General features: G+C 42.1%; 1 protein-coding gene across 1 annotated transcript in view; it reads left to right on the top strand.

Moving 5' to 3' along the window:
* The window catches only part of col11a2 (collagen, type XI, alpha 2), a 42524-nt gene extending 23494 nt beyond the window's left edge, over nt 1–19030 (top strand). The window contains 58 exon segments of the mRNA XM_027286705.1: nt 860–913; nt 1120–1161; nt 1413–1475; nt 1639–1713; nt 1972–2058; nt 2341–2397; nt 2622–2675; nt 2811–2864; nt 3160–3213; nt 3343–3396; nt 3558–3611; nt 3719–3763; nt 4783–4791; nt 4793–4840; nt 5329–5373; nt 5572–5625; nt 5810–5854; nt 6453–6506; nt 6613–6657; nt 6828–6881; nt 7019–7063; nt 7245–7298; nt 7410–7517; nt 8036–8089; nt 8229–8282; nt 8396–8440; nt 8817–8870; nt 9214–9258; nt 9391–9444; nt 9618–9671; nt 10009–10062; nt 10227–10424; nt 10584–10637; nt 10769–10876; nt 10997–11104; nt 11240–11293; nt 11401–11454; nt 11671–11778; nt 11870–11923; nt 12037–12090; nt 12401–12454; nt 12558–12611; nt 12722–12829; nt 12940–12993; nt 13134–13187; nt 13282–13335; nt 13628–13681; nt 13951–14058; nt 14157–14210; nt 14324–14485; nt 14592–14645; nt 14768–14803; nt 14904–14957; nt 15044–15329; nt 15413–15525; nt 15754–15822; nt 15969–16205; nt 16456–19030. Coding sequence (XP_027142506.1) covers nt 860–913; nt 1120–1161; nt 1413–1475; nt 1639–1713; nt 1972–2058; nt 2341–2397; nt 2622–2675; nt 2811–2864; nt 3160–3213; nt 3343–3396; nt 3558–3611; nt 3719–3763; nt 4783–4791; nt 4793–4840; nt 5329–5373; nt 5572–5625; nt 5810–5854; nt 6453–6506; nt 6613–6657; nt 6828–6881; nt 7019–7063; nt 7245–7298; nt 7410–7517; nt 8036–8089; nt 8229–8282; nt 8396–8440; nt 8817–8870; nt 9214–9258; nt 9391–9444; nt 9618–9671; nt 10009–10062; nt 10227–10424; nt 10584–10637; nt 10769–10876; nt 10997–11104; nt 11240–11293; nt 11401–11454; nt 11671–11778; nt 11870–11923; nt 12037–12090; nt 12401–12454; nt 12558–12611; nt 12722–12829; nt 12940–12993; nt 13134–13187; nt 13282–13335; nt 13628–13681; nt 13951–14058; nt 14157–14210; nt 14324–14485; nt 14592–14645; nt 14768–14803; nt 14904–14957; nt 15044–15329; nt 15413–15525; nt 15754–15822; nt 15969–16205; nt 16456–16602 — 4212 coding nt within the window. The 3' untranslated portion in view covers nt 16603–19030.
* Nucleotides 19031–19358: the final 328 nt, after the last annotated feature.

Here is a 19358-nt window from a genome sequence, read left to right as displayed (position 1 = left end):
GCCATCATGGAGAGACATCATTTATTTCTGTGTTTTGTTGTTTACCACTCTGGAGCTCTTAAGACTTGACTGTAAAAATGAATCTTCAGTCCAACCTTAGATTCTTTTTATTTATGTTGTTAAGTAACTTCCATTTTAGCTTCCCACCTAAAGTGTGATAAAAGTATTTTCAAAATGTAAGGTCTATTCACTGATTGAAATTCATGCCAAGCAAGCTCAATCAATCACAGAGAAACCTGTATTTGAATGCATTTTAAATACACAAGGATCTAGTCCCCTCATCAATGGTTGAAATGGATTTTATTCAATATGAGGTAAAGTGAGCGACTCAGGACCCCAGGGAGAATAGCTCTTACTGTGGTAGGAGCTATTGGGGATCCTAATACATGCAAACATTAACTTGAACATGCCACGTGCACTACATAAAGAGGCACTTATAAGTGCAGCATCAACCGACTGCTGCATCTTGAATGCCATTTATCTCAGTGTATGGCTTCATTTAGAGCTGCTAAGCCCAGATGATTTTCTGTATCTTTGCAAAAGATTCTACAAACAATGGACCAACAGTTTGCAGAAACATTGAATCATCTGTATTTGGACTAAAGCTTATGTCTTATCAAGAGCCGAACAGGTTTTATTTTATCATTTTGTTTTTTTACACTTGCATAATGGTGTTTGGTATAAACTAATGTGGGTGTCTTTACATGAGTGTACCTGTTGTCTAAATGCATGCAGCGGAAACACTGTTGCCTGTTGTTCTGTGAGTCTATTGTCTTTATTTTTATTTTCAGTGTGTGTGTTTGTGAGTACCTCTGTACTGACTACGCTGTGTTGTTGGCTACATGTGTGTTTTCCTCAGGCTGCTGTCAGAGCCCAGAAAGGAGAGAAAGGAGAACCTGCTGTCTTGGAGCCTGTGAGTTACCAGTTGTTTTGAAGCAGCTTTACCTGAACAGGTGTATCTAGGCACACTCTGTGACAGCAGGGGAAGCTTCCAACAGTCACATTTTCCCAGGAGCTTCATGGATCTGCACCAGCAACAACTGATTTGAACTGCTTTTGCTGTGTTTTTATCCTCCTGCGTAATATTCTTAACTTAACTTTCTTTTTTGACTGTTGTAGGGTATGCTGATTGAAGGACCTCCAGGACCTGAGGGACCTGCCGTAAGTAAATCATGGTTATTCCCTTGTTGTCTTTCCGATTAGATTAAAACTCATGTAGTTTAAGATAAGTAGTACTTTTTAGATAAGTGCCACTATTGCAAGTAGGTGGTGATGATTAACATTATTTCTTGAACGTTATGTGTCGGATATTCCTTTGCAACACTGTAATAAAACTTCACCTGACGGTGAAATAGAAGCCCAGCTCATTGAGTCTGTAATCTAATCAAGCACTCTTCCCCCTCCTCTTTCAGGGTCCTAGCGGTCCCCCCGGCTCTTCTGGACCTCCTGGCTCTGTCGGTGACCCTGGCGAGAGGGTGAGTGTTTCACTTTATCTGAAGACGTGCAGGTTTGTAAAGACATTTGTGCTCGACCTGTGCACAGATGATTGTGAGACATTATTTGTCACTGCAGTATGTATTTCACTTCCACTCTATCCTTGAACGTGCCAGCTGACACCTACCTCTCTCCATCCTGCAGGGACCTCCTGGTAGGGCTGGTCTGCCTGGAGCTGATGGAGTCCCTGGACCTCCTGGAACCTCTGTCATGCTGCCTGTGAGTCACCCTGAACTTTTGATACTTTATTGAAAATGGATACTGTTTAAATGGCCAAAAACGTGAGTGATGTTTGCTCCAACGCCCTAGTTCAATACTCTGTACAGGTCTGCTTATTCAGTGTGCATACCTGTTCTAATGTCAGATGTCAATATCAGATCAGCTGCAGTCTATACTCCTGCCAGTACATCATATACCATTCATTAGGTGAAGTATCCACTCTCATGGTCTAAAAACTTTTTTCTTTTGTCTTTGCAGTTCCGTTTCGGTCAGAGTGGAGGAGATAAGGGTCCTGTCGTTTCTGCACAAGAAGCCCAGGCAGCAGCCATCTTGTCTCAGGCCAGGGTCAGTCATCACTTTTGCTTCACATTTCCACTGTGCCTCAAGGATCCTGTCAATGAATTCTTGTGTCCATAGATGTATAATAACCTGTATGCATATTTAACAGACATTGGTCTTCCTTTGCACAGAACACAGAACAAAAAAGACAGACAGGCAGATTTCTATTTTTAGACATCTGCTGTTCTCATCATTTAAAATGAGCACAAAAGAATTTCTTCATACATCATCTACATTACAAGCAGCCATGTGCAACAATCACTGATTTTGAGATGTCGTTGTCTCTAGATGGCTCTGAAAGGACCTCCTGGACCAATGGGATTTACTGGACGGCCTGGACCTCTGGTGTGTTATCTGTCATTTGAACCCTTACCTGTTAATACCAAGAGTATTGTTGTCTTGCTAACTGTCAATTTTATGACCAAAGCTTATTTTATGCAATGCAACAAATTTCATACAAGGATTTTGATCTCATAATTTCAGATCTCATAAGCTGAATCTGAAAACTTTTTCTGAGAAAGGATAAATAATTTTGGCAGTGATGGTGATGATTGTTGTGTCTGTTTCAGGGAAATCCAGGAAGTTCTGGTCTGAAGGGAGAGAGTGGAGATCCCGGTCCTCAGGTAAAAATACATAAAAATCTAATTATTTAAATAATTTGTCTGTTAAGTCATGTCATTTACCCTTCCTTGTAGAGTACAGTATTGGGCTCAGATCTATAACAAATATGTATCACAAACATCTCATTTATTTTTCAGGGCGCCAGAGGACCCCAGGGTATGATGGGACCCCCAGGCAAATCAGGAAGAAGAGTGAGTATAAGAAAGGCTGGATCGCTTTGTGACCTGTTTATAGTTAGTTTAACCCAGAGTACACAGGCAGGACATCTGCTGAAGATGAGAAAGTTTTAGTCCACAGCACCTCCAGATGTCTGCAGAAAGAGTTTTGTAACTCTTAAGCTCTCCCATAGTTCTGTTTAAATTTACTCTATCTCAGCCAAGCATGCCCTGTCAAAAACAAAATGTGAGTATTTGATAAGTGGAACAACTGTTGTGTCATATGCAATAGTACTTTAAACGTGTTCTTCCTCTGCTTGTCTCCTGACAGGGCCGTGCTGGAGCTGATGGTGCCAGGGGAATGCCAGGAGAGACCGGATCTAAGGTAACCTCTCTCTGGTACATTGTCAAAACCACGTAGGCTCCACAGGAGTATGATGAAGCCAGCTTTTACTTGATCTTGCATTTGCACAATGCAGTTATAATACCTTACATATCTGTGTGTCTCTCACAGGGTGACCGTGGTTTTGATGGCCTTCCTGGTTTGCCCGGTGACAAAGGACACAGAGTGAGTCAAAAGCAAAACACAATCAAAATGTCACATACATAAAGTAGTAAAGTAGTAGAGCAAGAGATATTGATTGCTTTGAATATGTATAAGAACTTGAACATGTTTGTATGCAGAGATGAGGAATTATTCTGACTCTTCCACTCTTTCATCTCCTTCAGGGTGACTCAGGAGTAATGGGACCCGCAGGACCTCAAGGAGAGGACGGAGAGAGGGTACGAACATAAAATAATTTTAAATGATTCCAGGCACTGGCACTCCAGAACTGTTCATAATCAGCATCCTTCCATCCTCGTCATGTTGTTTTTGTCTGTGTTTCCAGGGAGACGACGGAGACATTGGACCCAGGGGTCTCCCAGGTGAACCAGTGAGTGTTTCCATGACAGCACAGCTGATTTTAAATCTCTCCCTCTTGTCTGTTATCTCTGTTTTATGCAGCGTCCCTGAATACATCATTGTGTATCCCTCTATACCACCACTGTTACACCTGTAGTTTCTCACTTGAAATAGTTGGGATTCTTCACAGTAATTAGGTGTAGTGCAGTGATGGAGATGTAGAAGATGCAGCTGCATGCTGCCAGGATCACATGGTCCCAAAAAAATGACCAACACGTGCAGACTGAAGCGTATAACCTTTCAAGAAATGGATGTCTTGATGTAAACTGTCGGCTTCTCCACGACAAATCAGCAATGATAAATTAACATAAACAAAAATTACAGAATAAGACTAGTTACTAAAAGAATATGATGTGGATTATATATATATATATAATATATATATATAATATATATATATTATAATATATATAATCTACATCATATTCTTTGTTTTTTTTTTTCTATACCCATCTGACAGGCACTTATATAAGATCTTATATAAAACCCTTAACTGAAAATTAGTTCTGGTATCAAAGACATCAAATAAAAAATTAAAACAATGTAGCTACATTTAAGAAAGCATCAAAAATAAAACACTTCTAGCGAGTAGAGATTTAAATTAAATCATATTTTTTTCTATTACAAATTTCAATATCAATAACATCATTAAAAAATTACAATTACAACAACAAAAATTATTTTAGAAAAAAAAAATAGATGCACCATTTACCAACATATTGAGATCATTCAATATAGGTAGTTTTAAATGCTTATGTTACAATCATTACAATATAATAATCAATATACTTGCTGTTCATTTGTCCTGATGCTAATGCTTAATATTCATCTGCATTATGATTTATTTTAGAATAATTAAAATTGAAATGTTGTTTAAATATGTTGGTTACGACTTTGCTTACTGACTGTGTGTGTGTGTGTGTGTGTGTGTGTGTGTGTGTGTGTGTGTTGTGGGTGTGGGTGTGGTGTGTGTGGTGTGTGTGTGCCAAGGGACCAACATCGTGGGTTGGCTCGACATAAAGGTCCTCCTGGAATCCCTGGACCTCCTGTGAGTAAAAACTATTTCAAACCGCATTGTGCTGCTGTTATTTGAGCTGCATTGTTTTGTCCGTCTGTGACCACTGAACACCCACAACACCTTGTGAAACAGCACCCTGTGACCTGATGTAACGGGAATATCCAGAAATCCAGTAAACATGAGCATGCAATGTTCCCACAATCACCTCAAGACCAAGACACCCAGGACTTTGGCAGCCCAGTCCTATGTGTCCATTTTATTTATATGCACTGGAGTCGTTTGGCTAAAGCGGTTGAGCTCCTTAAAACATCGTCTGACTAACAAAACCTGGCATCTAAATTACCCATAATGCAACTCAACCCCCATCAGTTGGGGCCAACTCAATTGTTTCTAACTCCACCCACCAGATTTTTTTCTTTTTAAATTTTTAGTGTTCAGTCCAACAGACATCATGTTAATGAGTCATTTGTATGTGCAGCTGTTCTGATTTCCCTCTGTTCATCCTCTCTCTTTCTCAGGGTGTACGAGGAAACGACGGGCCCCACGGTCCCAAAGGAAACCTGGTCAGTGTCACTTTAATTTATTTAGCATGTTATCACATAAACATGTACTTTTCAACCAGCAGATCATGAGTATTGGTACCAATTTGGGACTTCTCTTATGAGTAATTGTAAAATATGATTCTCTCTTCCTGATCTGGCCTTCGCTCTGTCTTGCTATCTGCCGCATTTGTCATCACTTTATCATTTTCTGTCTCTCAGGGTCCCCAAGGAGAGCCAGGACCTCCAGGTCAGCAGGGAACCCCAGGAACTCAGGTGAGACAGAGGACAGCTTACCTGTGTCACTTTTTGTATTAACTTCTTAATTTTGTGCTGAAATGAACAGGTGTGAACACATGCGCCCAAAAATAAAAGTAAAACTCAATAATGTTGAGTGTGTGTATTGATTCCTTGCACTGAACATGTGTCTCATGTATTTGTTGTTGTTGTTGTTTTGCAGGGAATGCCAGGTCCTCAGGGACCCCTCGGACCCCCAGGAGAGAAAGTATGTAAAGTTACTCTACAACTTTCACAAGATACAAGAAGTTAACTTGTTCAGGGAAATATAATCAATTAAACAACAGTTGTACATTAGAATGACCAGGATGAACTTGTTGATTTTACCCATTAAAGCAGTGAGGAACAGATGTACATGAGGAAAGGCAGGATGTCCGGAAAATCTGTTTCTGGTGTTTTGGATATCGATTATTGCAATGAAGCAGTGGACAGGAAGCTGCATGCTCACTTTGTTATATAAAAACATAATGCAGTGAGTGATATTAAAAAAGGGAAAACCAGTAGGATACCAGTTTGAGGCTTGAAGTTTTACTAAATTAGAGACACAGAGGGGTCAGATATATTATATGACGATTCATTTAAATGGTATGGAAATTGTAAACGGCAGTTTTACTCAAAACATTAATTAGATTAGATTTCAATACAATAGCGGATTAGGAGGGTTGCTTGATGATGCTTATTTGTCAGCTTGGTAGCTACACAGATCTAAGTAAGTGTTTCGTCTGTTTTTATGTTACCAAAAAGTTTCAACTGCAACTCCACCACACTCTGAATTTTCACTTTGACCGCCTTGTCTTCTCCACCAGGGTCCCACAGGAAAACCAGGTCTGCCAGGAATGCCTGGAGCTGACGGCCCTCCAGTAAGTTTATCTCTGTTTCTTTCTTATCATTAAAACTGAATTAAGTTAAATCCACGAACACTGCATGTTCTTCCTGAGACTTGAACTCTTTCTTTTCCTTTCTCAGGGTCACCCAGGAAAGGAGGGGCCTACTGGCACCAAAGGAAACCAGGTGGGTGTAAACGATAACACACCACATAACTTTCATCTAACAAACTCAGTTCACTAATTAAACATGACTCATAACAGGAGAAACATATTCCATAAAGGAATTGGATTAAAATATTTACTAAGGTATTTATTGTGTCTTAAACTCACCTGTCTTTCTTTGACCTCCTTCAGGGTCCCAACGGTCCCCAGGGAGCTATCGGCTATCCTGGACCTCGTGGCGTCAAGGTCAGTTCAGTTAGTCAGAGGCCATTTTGCACAGTCTAAGTTATATTTTGCATTTTATGTGCAAACAAACTGAACCAACCCAAGACTGATTAAATATTCCTTAGCACATCAGTGATTGTGAAATTCTTTGATTGCAGGGAGGTCAAGGAATCCGTGGACTGAAGGGTCACAAGGGCGAGAAGGTAAGTGATTCATTAAAGTTTAATACTTCCAAATATACTCAAGAAACATCCATCACAATTGTATAGTGATAATATGCACATTTTATATCACTCACTCAATATCAACATGTAAAAAAACAGGACATGTTCAGGTGCTTGATTTAATCTTTTGTTGAGTATGTACCGTATGCTTTGTTTCTAGGGAGAAGACGGTTTCCCTGGAATTAAGGGAGATTTTGGTTCCAAGGGAGAGAGGGTAAGATCAGTTCTTCAATCAAATAATTCATTGATTAATTTAGGCTTGAACTGATTGAATTGTATTGTGTTGATTTTATTCTGATGGTTGTGCTTTGTGTCCTAACAACAGGGTGAGATTGGAGTCTCAGGTCCCAGAGGAGAGGATGGTCCAGAGGGGCCAAAGGGTCGTGTCGGACCCCCTGGTGAGATCGGACCACTTGGATTAGTTGGAGAGAAGGTACATCCTGTTTAATCATTTCCTGATTTCTGTATTATTCATCAAAAGGAAAGTCCTTTGAAAAATGCAGACGTTCACCACAAATTTACCGAGATATTTCCAATTTTTATAAGAGTAGAGTAAGGACAAGACATGACGCAGGACGTTTCATTGTGCTGTGGTTATATAACTATGTGCACAAGAAAAGAAAGCGTGGAAGTGAAGCATGACGTTTAAACATGAAATTGTTTGAAGTATGTTTGAATTATTTAAGTGGTTTGATTTTGTGTTAGCTGCTTCTGAAACATTTGAGTTCTTGCAAGATATTTTGTCATTCATTTCATTGCATGCAAATATGACTGTAGCACACCTCGGAGCACAATATCAGCTACTTCTCATTTATCCTTCATATTATTGTAAATATTTCTGAATTTGAACAAATCATCATAATACAATGTGTGATAGGCTGGTAATATTTAAACACAATTACAGATGAACCATTCGTATTAAAAATTAATGATGTAATTATCTGATTTCAGGGTAAACTTGGTGTACCTGGACTTCCTGGATATCCTGGAAGACAAGGACCCAAGGTAAGACAAAACACACATGCAGCATCTATCATCCACACTGACTCATTTATTCACCCACGAAGAACTGTGTTAAGAGATTTCACTGGGTCTGTATGTGTGTGAAACAGTGCTGATGTTGAGATGTTGATTTGTGTTTCAGGGATCTCTTGGATTCCCAGGATTCCCTGGTTCAAACGGCGAGAAGGGAACAAGGGTAAGTTGATGGTTCTGTCGATTAATCGATTAGTGAAAGTCGTGATCAAGATTGAGTTCTTCTAATCTCACTTCTGTCTCAGTGAGTCTGTAATTATTTGTTTGTTCTTTCAGGGTCTTAGTGGCAAATCAGGACCAAGAGGACAAAGAGGACCAACGGTACTATTTCACATTTATTCACTCACTCTTTCAGTCAGTTTGTAAAAGCTATTCTGCTCAGAGGATGAGGGTCTTTTCAAAAACTGCTCATGGTATTAAAGAGTAACTGAAAAGCAGAGTTACACTGCCCTCTCTGGCTGACAAGCCTCACAGCTGGGTGTGGGTAGTTGTGTTCAGACGTGTGCTTTGTTGAAACTTTAACCACACCCAACAGTGATGTCACACAGTCCTTTAGTACACCTGTGCGTCACTGCAGAAAGGTCTAAAGTTTTTCAGAGGGTGTTATGATATGCTTTAATCAGATGACATCATTGTTGCATTGTTTCTGACTGAGGGAGACTTTTCACTAACTGTGTCTGCTGTTTGTATCCATCAGGGTCCCAGAGGTCAGAGAGGACCAAGAGGCGCAACAGGGAAACCAGGAGCAAAGGTTTGTCTACACAGTGAAGAGATCATGATGACTTTGATGATGGTTATTGTTGTTGATGATCATGTTTAATTATCCTTACACTGTATATTCATATTGATGGAAACAAAACTTTAAAGCTTGACATTCAGAGTTTTTATTGAGTTATTTAAACATTATCACATTTTTACATCCACCTGTTCACTGATTTAAGAGTATTTTAATATTTTATGCAAAGTTCATATCTTCAGCTAAAAATCCACATTCTTTGCCATCTGGCCTAAAGCAAAAAGAAACAAAAGGTATTGAAGAACAATAGCTTGTGATCCAAAACTTCATTTTTTATCTACTGTTGCTGTTTTTTTAGGGAACATCAGGAAGTGATGGCCCTCCCGGTCCTCTTGGAGAGAGGGTGAGTGCTTCATTTTCTCCACAGAGAAGCAGTGTCTGGCACTTACATTCAGATCTGTACCTCATGCTTTCCTAAGGCACTGAATGGCTTATTCCTATATGTTCTTATTATATTATGTTGTTGTCTCACCAGGGATTGCCCGGGCCTCAGGGAGCCAATGGTTTCCCCGGACCTAAGGGACCTCCTGTAAGTAATATTCTAACACCAGTTTCTCATTGATATATTATATAATATATTCAAAGTGGTATCACTTGGCTTTTCAGAGAATTTGTTCCAGCATGGTCTTGGGTTTGTGTTGTTGCAACTCATAAGATGGAGATTTAATTGATGTATGATGTTGGATCGATATTTCCTTACAGGGACCACCAGGAAAGGACGGGCTGCCTGGACACCCTGGACAGAGAGGAGAAGTCGTGAGTTGTATTTTTTTTAATGACTTTTAAAGATGGTTCTTGTTTAAACTGCTGATTTTAAGACTTTAAGAGTATTAGTTTGTAAAGTTGATGTTCATACTCATCGTTCCCTCTCCAGCTAACAGCTATGACCCTTAAAACATCTGTCCACATGTAACAGAGCAATATTGTGTCATGTAGTGTAGACTGGGTCTTCTGTTGAGCGGACCAATCACTGGGCTCCTTACAAAAAGTTTATTTCCTTCTTATTTCACTTTGACTTTATGATGAATCTCAACAGTGGAAACAAAGTTAAATATTTTCAAAATTTTGTGTTAACTGAATTTCTCTTCTCCAGGGTTTCCAAGGTAAAATGGGTCCACCTGGGCCTCCTGGAGTCGTTGGACCTCAGGTGAGTTTTTTCAGTCTTGGTGCAGCTTTCTCATTACTGATACAGTAAATCAGTTTTCATAACAACACACCGTGCCCTCTCTTCATTTCATTTGTTTTCTATTTTCTCTCCACCCTCTTTCCTCTCCCAACATCTTTGCACTCTCCCCATCTGCCTCCTCCCAGGGTCCATCAGGAGAGACCGGCCCCATGGGCGAGCGTGGACACCCCGGACCACCAGGTCCACCTGGAGAGCAGGGACTTTCTGGTCCCTCAGGGAAGGAGGGCACCAAGGGAGACCCTGGACCCCCCGGAGGCCCCGGTAAAGACGGGCCACCAGGACTGAGAGGTTTCCCCGGAGAGAGAGGACTGCCTGGAACTCCTGTGAGTATGATCAAGAGAAATACTGCATGAGGCTGATTGGCAGTTGTTTTTAAGAAACAGTTTTTAAGGTTATATTGATTCTTTGATAGCAGTAAATGTATCTTTGGATAAAAGTGTCTAAGTGAGGTGAATATTGCTGATTAATCCCTTTTCTTCCAGGGAGGTGGAGGACTGAAGGGAAGTGAAGGACCTGCCGGACCTCCTGGACCTGCTGTACGTTTAAAACTATATAAATCAAAAAAGCAAATAAAATTACAGTAATATCTAACTAGCCCACACAGTTAAAGTGCTATAGTTTGTTATTGTCAGTCGTATGTCGTATTTATGATATTGTACCTTTCTAGGGATCTCCTGGTGAGAGGGGACAAGCTGGTACCGCTGGACCTGTTGGACCTCCTGGCAGACCAGGCCCTCAGGGGCCTCCTGGACCCGCTGGAGAGAAGGGAGTTCCTGTGAGTATTCTGGAGAATTTCGTCCAGTGTGCAGTAGTGTCCAAAGACTTTGTCCATGCAGCCAAAGAAAAAACGATCAACTACTGATTCTCTTCTTCTCTTGTTCTTTTTCCTGTCAAGGGTGAGAAAGGCCCTATTGGCCCAGCAGGTCGTGATGGAGTGCAGGGTCCCGTGGGTCTGCCTGGCCCTGCTGGATCGCCTGGAGTACCCGGAGAGGACGGAGACAAGGCCAGTAACTATAAGACAGTCTGAAATTGTGAAATGTGGTTATTGAGTTGTGCCTCCACCCTGCTGTTATCAGGGCAGAGGCACCAGCTGGTTGTACGTTGTTTGCTATAACGTGATGTTTGTTTGTGGATGCAGGGTGAGGTTGGAGAACATGGTCAGAAGGGCGGCAAGGGAGCAAAAGGAGAGCATGTGAGTGACAGACTGGCATCAGTTTGAAAACTGTCTCCTCTGTTTATGATATCACTGCTGTCTTGTTGTTTTATTCATTGTTGATGCTTGCTTTTGTTTGTTGGCAGGGTCCTCCTGGTCCACCCGGGCCAATGGGTCCTGTCGGTCAGCCTGGTCCTGCTGTAAGTACCACTTGGTTTCACCTGTTCCTTTTTTACAAAGAAAGCTAATGATAATATGGGAGCAACAAGGCCTAGGCAAAGTCGAACTGCAACGAACACTTCATGAATCATTACTGATGATCAGTCACTGTCATGACTAGATGCAGACAATGTTTTCAGCCAACTTATTCTTACCTCTCTTGTCTTTGTTTCTGTTTTTCTTCTTCTGTGGTGCAGGGTGCTGATGGAGAGCTAGGACCAAGGGGCCAGCAGGGGCCTTTTGGAGCTAAAGGTGACGAAGGATCCAGAGGATTCCCAGGAGCCCCAGGACCCATCGGATTGCAGGTAAAATAAAGGCCACAGCAGTCACCTCAGAGACAGATCCACACAAATATTTAATAAAATTCTTTGTTAACTTCTCACCTCTGTCCTGCAGGGACTGCCAGGACCTCCAGGTGAGAAGGGAGAGACGGGAGATGTTGGACCTCTGGTGAGTTTTTCCAGAAACATATAACATCAATCATAATGGCTACATCAGTGACTTATTTTATAATAATAAAATCATAAATGATGATAAAAGCGTGAACCTTTTTACATTTCCAGGGTCCTCCAGGCCCTCCAGGACCTCGTGGCCCTGCTGGACCCAACGGTGCTGACGTGAGTGTTTACAGCTCTTATTCATAAGATGAGAACAACATAACATCTACATGACTTATTGTTATGTCACTAATGTGATTGTTCCAAAAACAGCCATAGTCTTGAATTTTGTGTTTTAAATATCACACATGCCATCTCACTGCCACGCTTTGTTAAGATTATACAAAAAGATTCTGTCAGGTGACCTTTAACAGGGTGAAAGTGTTGTTAGGTAACCAAGTAAAAATGGAGCTTTTATTCCTTTTTTTGATCATTCATTGTGAATTTTTTTATCTTTTTGTTTGAATTGTTTTTTGTGTGTCTTTTTCAGGGTCCTCAAGGTCCTCCTGGTGGTTTGGGTAATCCTGGACCTCTTGGAGAGAAGGTGCAGAGATGAAGAAGCAATATTTCTGCATGAGTTTGATGGTGTCCCAAGAAATTTAAAAAATTAACTTGTCCTGAAAACTAAAATATCGTTTGCTTTACAGGGAGAGCCCGGTGAGGGAGGACCACCTGGAATTGGAGGAGAACCAGGAAAGAAGGTAAGTGGCTGAGTGTCTGACCTTAACACCTTGTGGGTTGAGTTATCAGGATACTGCACTTTACTGACCGCTTAAGAGAATCAGTGAGTTAACAAAGGGTTATGTTGCAGGGTCCTCGTGGAGAGCGCGGAGAGAAGGGAGAGGCTGGACAACCTGGAACTGCTGGACCAGCTGGAGGACGAGGACGACCTGGAGACGATGGACCCAAAGGAAACCCTGTATGACACTCACAGTCACACAGTGACATTGCCACACAGATGATTTTCTTTCCTCCTTTTATTTTTCTTTATATCTTTTAACTTTAACTTGTTTTTGTCTCTAACTTCAGGGTCCTGTTGGTTTCCCCGGTGATCCTGGTCCCCCTGGTGAGCTTGGACCCAGAGTGAGTATCTTTTTTTTTAAACACCATATCACTAAAATATTTTGTTAGATTCCAAAGCTTCAAAGTTGTGTGTGGCAGAACTTTGTGCTGAACTGAACAACACGAAGAGAAACCACTAAATCTGATCTGCTTAACTTCAGGGTCAAGATGGCGCCAAGGGAGAGAGAGGAGAAGATGGAGAAGCAGGAGAATCTGTAAGTCAAAAGATACGACGATGCAAACATGTGAACGAAGTATTATAAAAATATCTGAGTGTCTTCAATCTGCTGTCTCTGCCACCTGTTGCAGGGCTCCCCTGGACCTCCTGGTGAGAACGGACCTCCCGGCCCTCCAGGAAAGAGGGTAAGGGTTACTGTACTCTTTTCACGTGTCACTGGCTGAAGTGTTTTTTGTGTTGTGACGTAGTGGACAGGAGTTGATGAATGATGTAGCATAAAACCTGTTTCACCAAGTCAGTCTTGCTGTTTGCTGTGAGAGATAAAAAAGAGAAGTCTGGATTCTCTCCAGTGTTAGAGGAATGGCCTGACATTGACATGGGTCAGTCTAGTGATTATCTTTCTTGCTATAGATTTAATGGAATTGTGAATTGTGAAATCATGTTTTGTGTTTATTAATGCGTTGTTTTATTGGCCAGGGCCCTGCTGGAACAAGAGGACCAGAGGGACGTCAGGGAGAGAAGGGAACTAAGGTGAGTCCAGAGAGTTTTAGCACATTTTCCAGCGCCCTGCGGTTCTGCATTGATAATGTTAAGTCCACACTCAGGGCAAATAATACAAACATCATATGAAGACAATAAAGTTGACATCAGATCTTCCTGGTGATGATAAATCCATCAGTGATCCCAGGATCAATCACTAAATCTGCTTTTATTCTGAAAAACATTTGTAAACTGGTCATCCCATTTTCTCAGTTGTGATACATTTTTCTAATTATGATTCTTGTCATCATCATTTACAGGGAGACTCAGGTGCTGTCGGCCCTCCAGGAAAAACCGGCCCCGTGGGACCTCAGGGTGTCCCAGGAAAACCAGGAACAGAAGGTCTCAGAGGACTCCCGGGATCAGTGGTGAGTCATTTTTGTATTTGTTAATGCAACCGCTAGAGACATACGTGTTGTATGGTGTGTTGGCTCACCTGCTAAATGTGTTTCTCACTATTTGTCAGGGTGAGCAAGGATCTCCAGGACCTGCTGGACAAAAAGGACCACCTGGACCTCTTGTAAGATAACAATGTCTTTTTACATACATCCATACATCTACTCTGCACTTTGACACGGCCTTCATGTTTCTTGTCTCCTCCTCATGCTTCTTTCTGTTCTTCTCCTCCTTCAGGGACCTCCTGGTTTGCCTGGTCTGCGTGGAGACCCTGGTGCCAAGGGAGAGAAGGGACACCCAGGTCTTATCGGTCTCATTGGACCCCCAGGAGAGCAGGGAGAGAAGGGAGACAGGGGTCTGCCCGGGCCTCATGGATCTCCTGGATCAAAGGGAGAGACTGTAAGTCTGACCTCTTTAAGTGTTCAACAAAAAACATTCACATTCATTTTGATCGTGATGTTTGAGAACTGTTCTCCTGTTAGACACATCTTGTATTTCATTACAGGGAATGTCTGGAGGCACTGGACCCCTCGGCCCTGCTGGTCCTCCTGGTCTCCCTGTGAGTACCTGTACTGTTTTATCCCATGAACACGACATCACACTAGAACAGAAATTAGTGACAGTAGTGAAAGACTGAAGGATGGTCACCAGCATTAAACTAAAGCATCATATCTTTTACAGGGTCCTCAAGGTATCAAAGGAGCTAAAGGTTCTGCTGTGAGTATACTTTGAGTGTTCGAACCACAAATGAAGTTAATTGTTCATAAAAAAAATGCACTGACCTGTTTCTGGATCTTTCTTCTCTCGCTGTGTTCAGGGAGGATCTGGTCCAAAGGGAGAAAAGGGTGTACAAGGACCTCCTGGACCTCCTGTAAGTACTTTTCACTCTGTCTTTTCTCGCTTATTACACCTCACTGTTTGTCAGTGAACTGATGAAAATGTTAACTTGCTTCCCAGGGACCACCAGGCGAGGTCATTCAGCCCCTGCCCATCCAGAGGAGTCCCAAGTCCAAGCGTTCCATCGACGCCAGCCAGCTTCTCCCTGAGTCCGACCCCGACATGCCTGCATCTGACGCCGCTGGCACTGAGTTCCTGATGGGCAGCGAAGGCATGGAGGAGATCTTCGGCTCTCTCAACTCACTTCGACAGGAGATCGAGACAATGCGCTTCCCTCTGGGCACCCAGGACAGTCCTGCGCGCACCTGCCAAGACCTGCACCTCAGTCAACCAGACCTCAAAGACGGTAAGGGAATTAACCCAAACCCCCCCAAAAAAAGTCATGAAGTAATAGGTTTAACATTTTTACCACCCTCTCTGTCTGTGCAGGAGATTACTGGATCGACCCCAACCAGGGCTGCTCCAGAGACTCCTTCAAGGTCTTCTGTAATTTCACTAACGCAGCAGAGACGTGCCTGTACCCCAGCAAGAGCATCAACACGGTCAGTACACCAAACGAGCAACACTGTAAAATCTCCTTAAAATCATCCTGTGAAATAAAATCTCCCAACACTTTGAAGTTAGAAGTCTAAACTAAAATGTGTCAGGGATAATGAAGCCTGAAACTGTGTTGTGAAGGTTTGGCTGATTATCACATTAAGATGCTAAAAAAGAGTTCAGGTTGCTGTAAAACGAGTCTGACTAAAATATGTGATGAATTCTGGTGGCAGGTGAAGATGAGCTCCTGGGACAAAGAGACTCCAGGATCCTGGTTTAGTGAGTTCGCCACTGGTAGTAAGGTTAGTAACCCTCTGTGACATACGGACTGGTTGTCAGACTTTTGTTTTTATAGTTCTCAACCTTACTTAATTACCCTCTCTCTCTTTGCTCCTGATTACCTTCTTATCCTTCTGAATCCCACTCAATCACCTCCTCCTCCTCCCAGTTCTCCTACGTGGACTCTAATGGCGAGCCCGTGGGTGTAGTCCAGCTGGGCTTCCTGCGTCTCCTGAGCGTCCAGGCCCGCCAGAACCTCACCTACCACTGCCACCGCTCAGTGGCCTGGGCTGACCCCAGCGCCAAGAACAGTTACGACAGGGCACTGCACCTCAAAGGTGCCAACGAGGAGGGTCTGAGCTACGAGACCAACCCTTACATCAAAGCCTTGGTCGACGGCTGCTCTGTGAGTTTGAGCTCTGCTGTGTTGTTCATCTTTTTATTATTCACCACTGTATGAGGAGGCATTCATCATAACTTAAGACTGAGAATTGACTCTTTGATCTGCTGTCTACTGGATATATTTGCAGATATGTTTTCACTGGTTTATAATGCATGCATATAATAAAAGGCTCATGGTGATTTTAATGCCGACTTGTGATGCACAAACATGTATACATCGTGATTCTCACAGATCTCTGTCTCTCTCTCTGCAGTATCGTAAGGGCTTCGACAGGACAGTCCTGGAGATCAACACGCCACAGGTGGAGCATCTTCCTCTGCTGGATATCAAGGTGTCAGACTTTGGGGAGAGCAACCAGCAGTTTGGCTTTGAAGTGGGACCTGTCTGTTTCCAAGGCTAAAAACACACACACACACACGCATCATGCAAAGAACAACACATGCAAATACTCACACACACGCACACACGCATGCACTTAGAGACACACTTATATATAATAAACATACATGCCCAGTAATTTGTAAATTAACTTGTAAATGATATGAAACACACACCGACACCCACAGACACACACACTTTACACATGCAGATGCTGTTGTGAGACAAACATGCACTCACACTCAAGTACGTGCCTGGGGAAAGCAACATCCTCCCAACAATTAATGGACGTCAAAAAAAAAGTAAAGAGGAGAGAAATTATTTTAAAAAACTCGCGGAGAGGAGACCATCGTTGGGTGCATGACCGCGAAAACGGAAGAAAAAACCAGGAGAGAGTTCTTCGGAATAAAACAGTGTTTTCTTTACCAGCAGCGTAAGGGGCCGGCCCGAGAAAGAGAGCAAGCCAGCGACTTGAGGCCTGAAGCCCCCCTCCCCGTCTCCGATCCCCCTCTCACTCTTCTCTCCTCCCCGCTGTCTCTCTTTTTTTTTTTCCACTCATCTCACCTGCTCTACCTCCCCCCTCCTCCTCCCAAAAAAGGGTCACACTTGGACATTATTTCCATTTCTTTAATTCCACGTTCACACCGTAAGCAGCGTGGTTGGCGGTCGCTCTTTAATGACTGACAGGAATGCACGAGGCTCCTGTGTAGCTGTCTGCATGCATGATGTTTGAAACCCTTAAATGTGTGTTTTGACTCGCAGTGTTGGACGTTTTTTATTCATCTAGTCATTCAGATAAAATGTTGGAAACTGAAGGCCAGTTTAGCTGTGGCTGACACGCAAACCTTTGGACCATCTCTGTAAGGGTTAACTCATCTGGTCGTCTGGCTAGTGGCTTGTCAATCATGTTGCTCACATTGAACACAGAGTAAGTCTCAGCTCTTATGTTACAGCAAAAGGAACCAAAGAATTAAAGCCACCAGTTTCCACCCAGACTAAAAAAATGAGGGAACTGACCAAATGATAGCAGCCTGTTAGATCTGTCTTTGTGAATTTCCTCCTCTGTAATATTCTCTTCATGACATCCTGAAGTTTTATTAAAACCATCAGCTCAAAGTGATGATTGAAAAATCTTTCTGGTGTTATGCAATGAGGTCATGGAGTCCAGTGTGATGCATTCTCTTTAAAACTCTGCTCAGCCCTGAGAGCAGCAGACTCTTTGATTCGTTCATTTGTTAACGTTGGACATAAAAGCCATTATTTTTGTAAACTGTGCTAGATTTGATGCTATTGTACTTTGCATGTTAACGGCTGATTCTTCTTTAAATCGTGGATCAGGCTACCAGGGTCACTACCACACACCAGTCCAGTATTTGCTGAGTCACTTTCTGGAGTTTTTTTGATCACTGTTTTCCATCCAGAACACGTTTTCTGATTTCACATCCGAGCACAGAACATCATCAGGGTTTAAATATGTATATGAGATTCAAAGTTCCCTCCTTTTTTCCTACAGCAGTGAATAAAACGCATGCTTTACTGAAAGAAACTGTGTGGCAAGGTGCTAATTATACCAAAGCATAAAAGTTTTAGTATTCACTTTGAGTCCTTCATTTTCTTTAGTCTCTTTTACAATTTCATAAAGCTTTTTACTGGGGAAGATGTGCATTACATTCCATTTGTACAGAAATAGTGATATTCTATTGTATTTATTTAAAACAAACAGGGTGCTTTGAGATTAAAAAAACAAGGACCATCAAATATTCCAGTCAAATGTGGTATATTTCATTTGTATTTATTTCCTGCAGCTTGAAGGTCGAGTGAAGCAAAGTGACTTCAATGTTAAACTCGCTGCCAGCCTGAGTTATGGTGCTTCTGTTCACGCCCTGTCCAAACTCCTTTTGTAGAACCAAAGAATCTGTGGCCATATTTTATTGTAATATCCCTTTTTAGTGTTTTCATCGACTGTACTGTGCTGTTAAATTTTTGCTTCCACTGTAATGATTAAATGGTGACTCTCCAGTTCTGTCACATTTCCTTGTCGTTGCTACTGTTTGAGTTGGCGTTTCATGGTTTCAGGCTCGGGTTACTGCTTGACTGGGCTTTGACATAAAGCACAGAACTTCAGGTACCGAGTCAGTGCTGACACACAATCCGCTGATCTTTCGCATTTCTATCTGAGACCACGGCGGGTAGGAGAAAGGTTGTGAGAGGGAGGGGACAGCTCTGCCGGCCGCCATGCGTGGCTGTGGGGTGATATCATACTAGGTTCTGATTTATTTGTTTGTTTTTGATTTGTTTGTCTTTTTTAAATATAGCAGGGACACGGGGATGGCCAAAAACTACAAAAATTAAGAAATCTGACCTTGAGATTCTCCACGGAGGATGACCTCAAATATGTTTGTTTTTATTGTGTTGAAGACGAAACATTTCAACATAAAATATGGTGCTGAGAGAAAAAAGTATTATTTTATAATGTGTGTAAGTAATTTTTTAAATTCTTGTTTCTGTAATATATAATCTTTTTAAAAAGAGCTGCTTGACTCTTGTTTTTCTTCCAAACTCGTCGTCAGTTCTCTCTGCTACAGGACGCTGCTGTCTCATTTGAACAGGCAGGTTTGTGTCATAAACAGTACACACCTTTCTGATGAATGTGTGTTATGTTCTTCATGTTTCTGTAACAGCGTATCCTCATCAGGGTCACAGAGTAGCTGGAGTCTATCCCAGCTGACTTAAGGCGAGAGGCTGGGTTCACCACGGACAAGTCGCCAGTTCATGTCT

Source organism: Larimichthys crocea, chromosome XIII, assembly GCF_000972845.2.
Source record: "Larimichthys crocea isolate SSNF chromosome XIII, L_crocea_2.0, whole genome shotgun sequence".
Lineage (NCBI taxonomy): Eukaryota > Metazoa > Chordata > Actinopteri > Sciaenidae > Larimichthys > Larimichthys crocea.
This window is presented reverse-complemented; position numbering and strand designations above follow the sequence as displayed.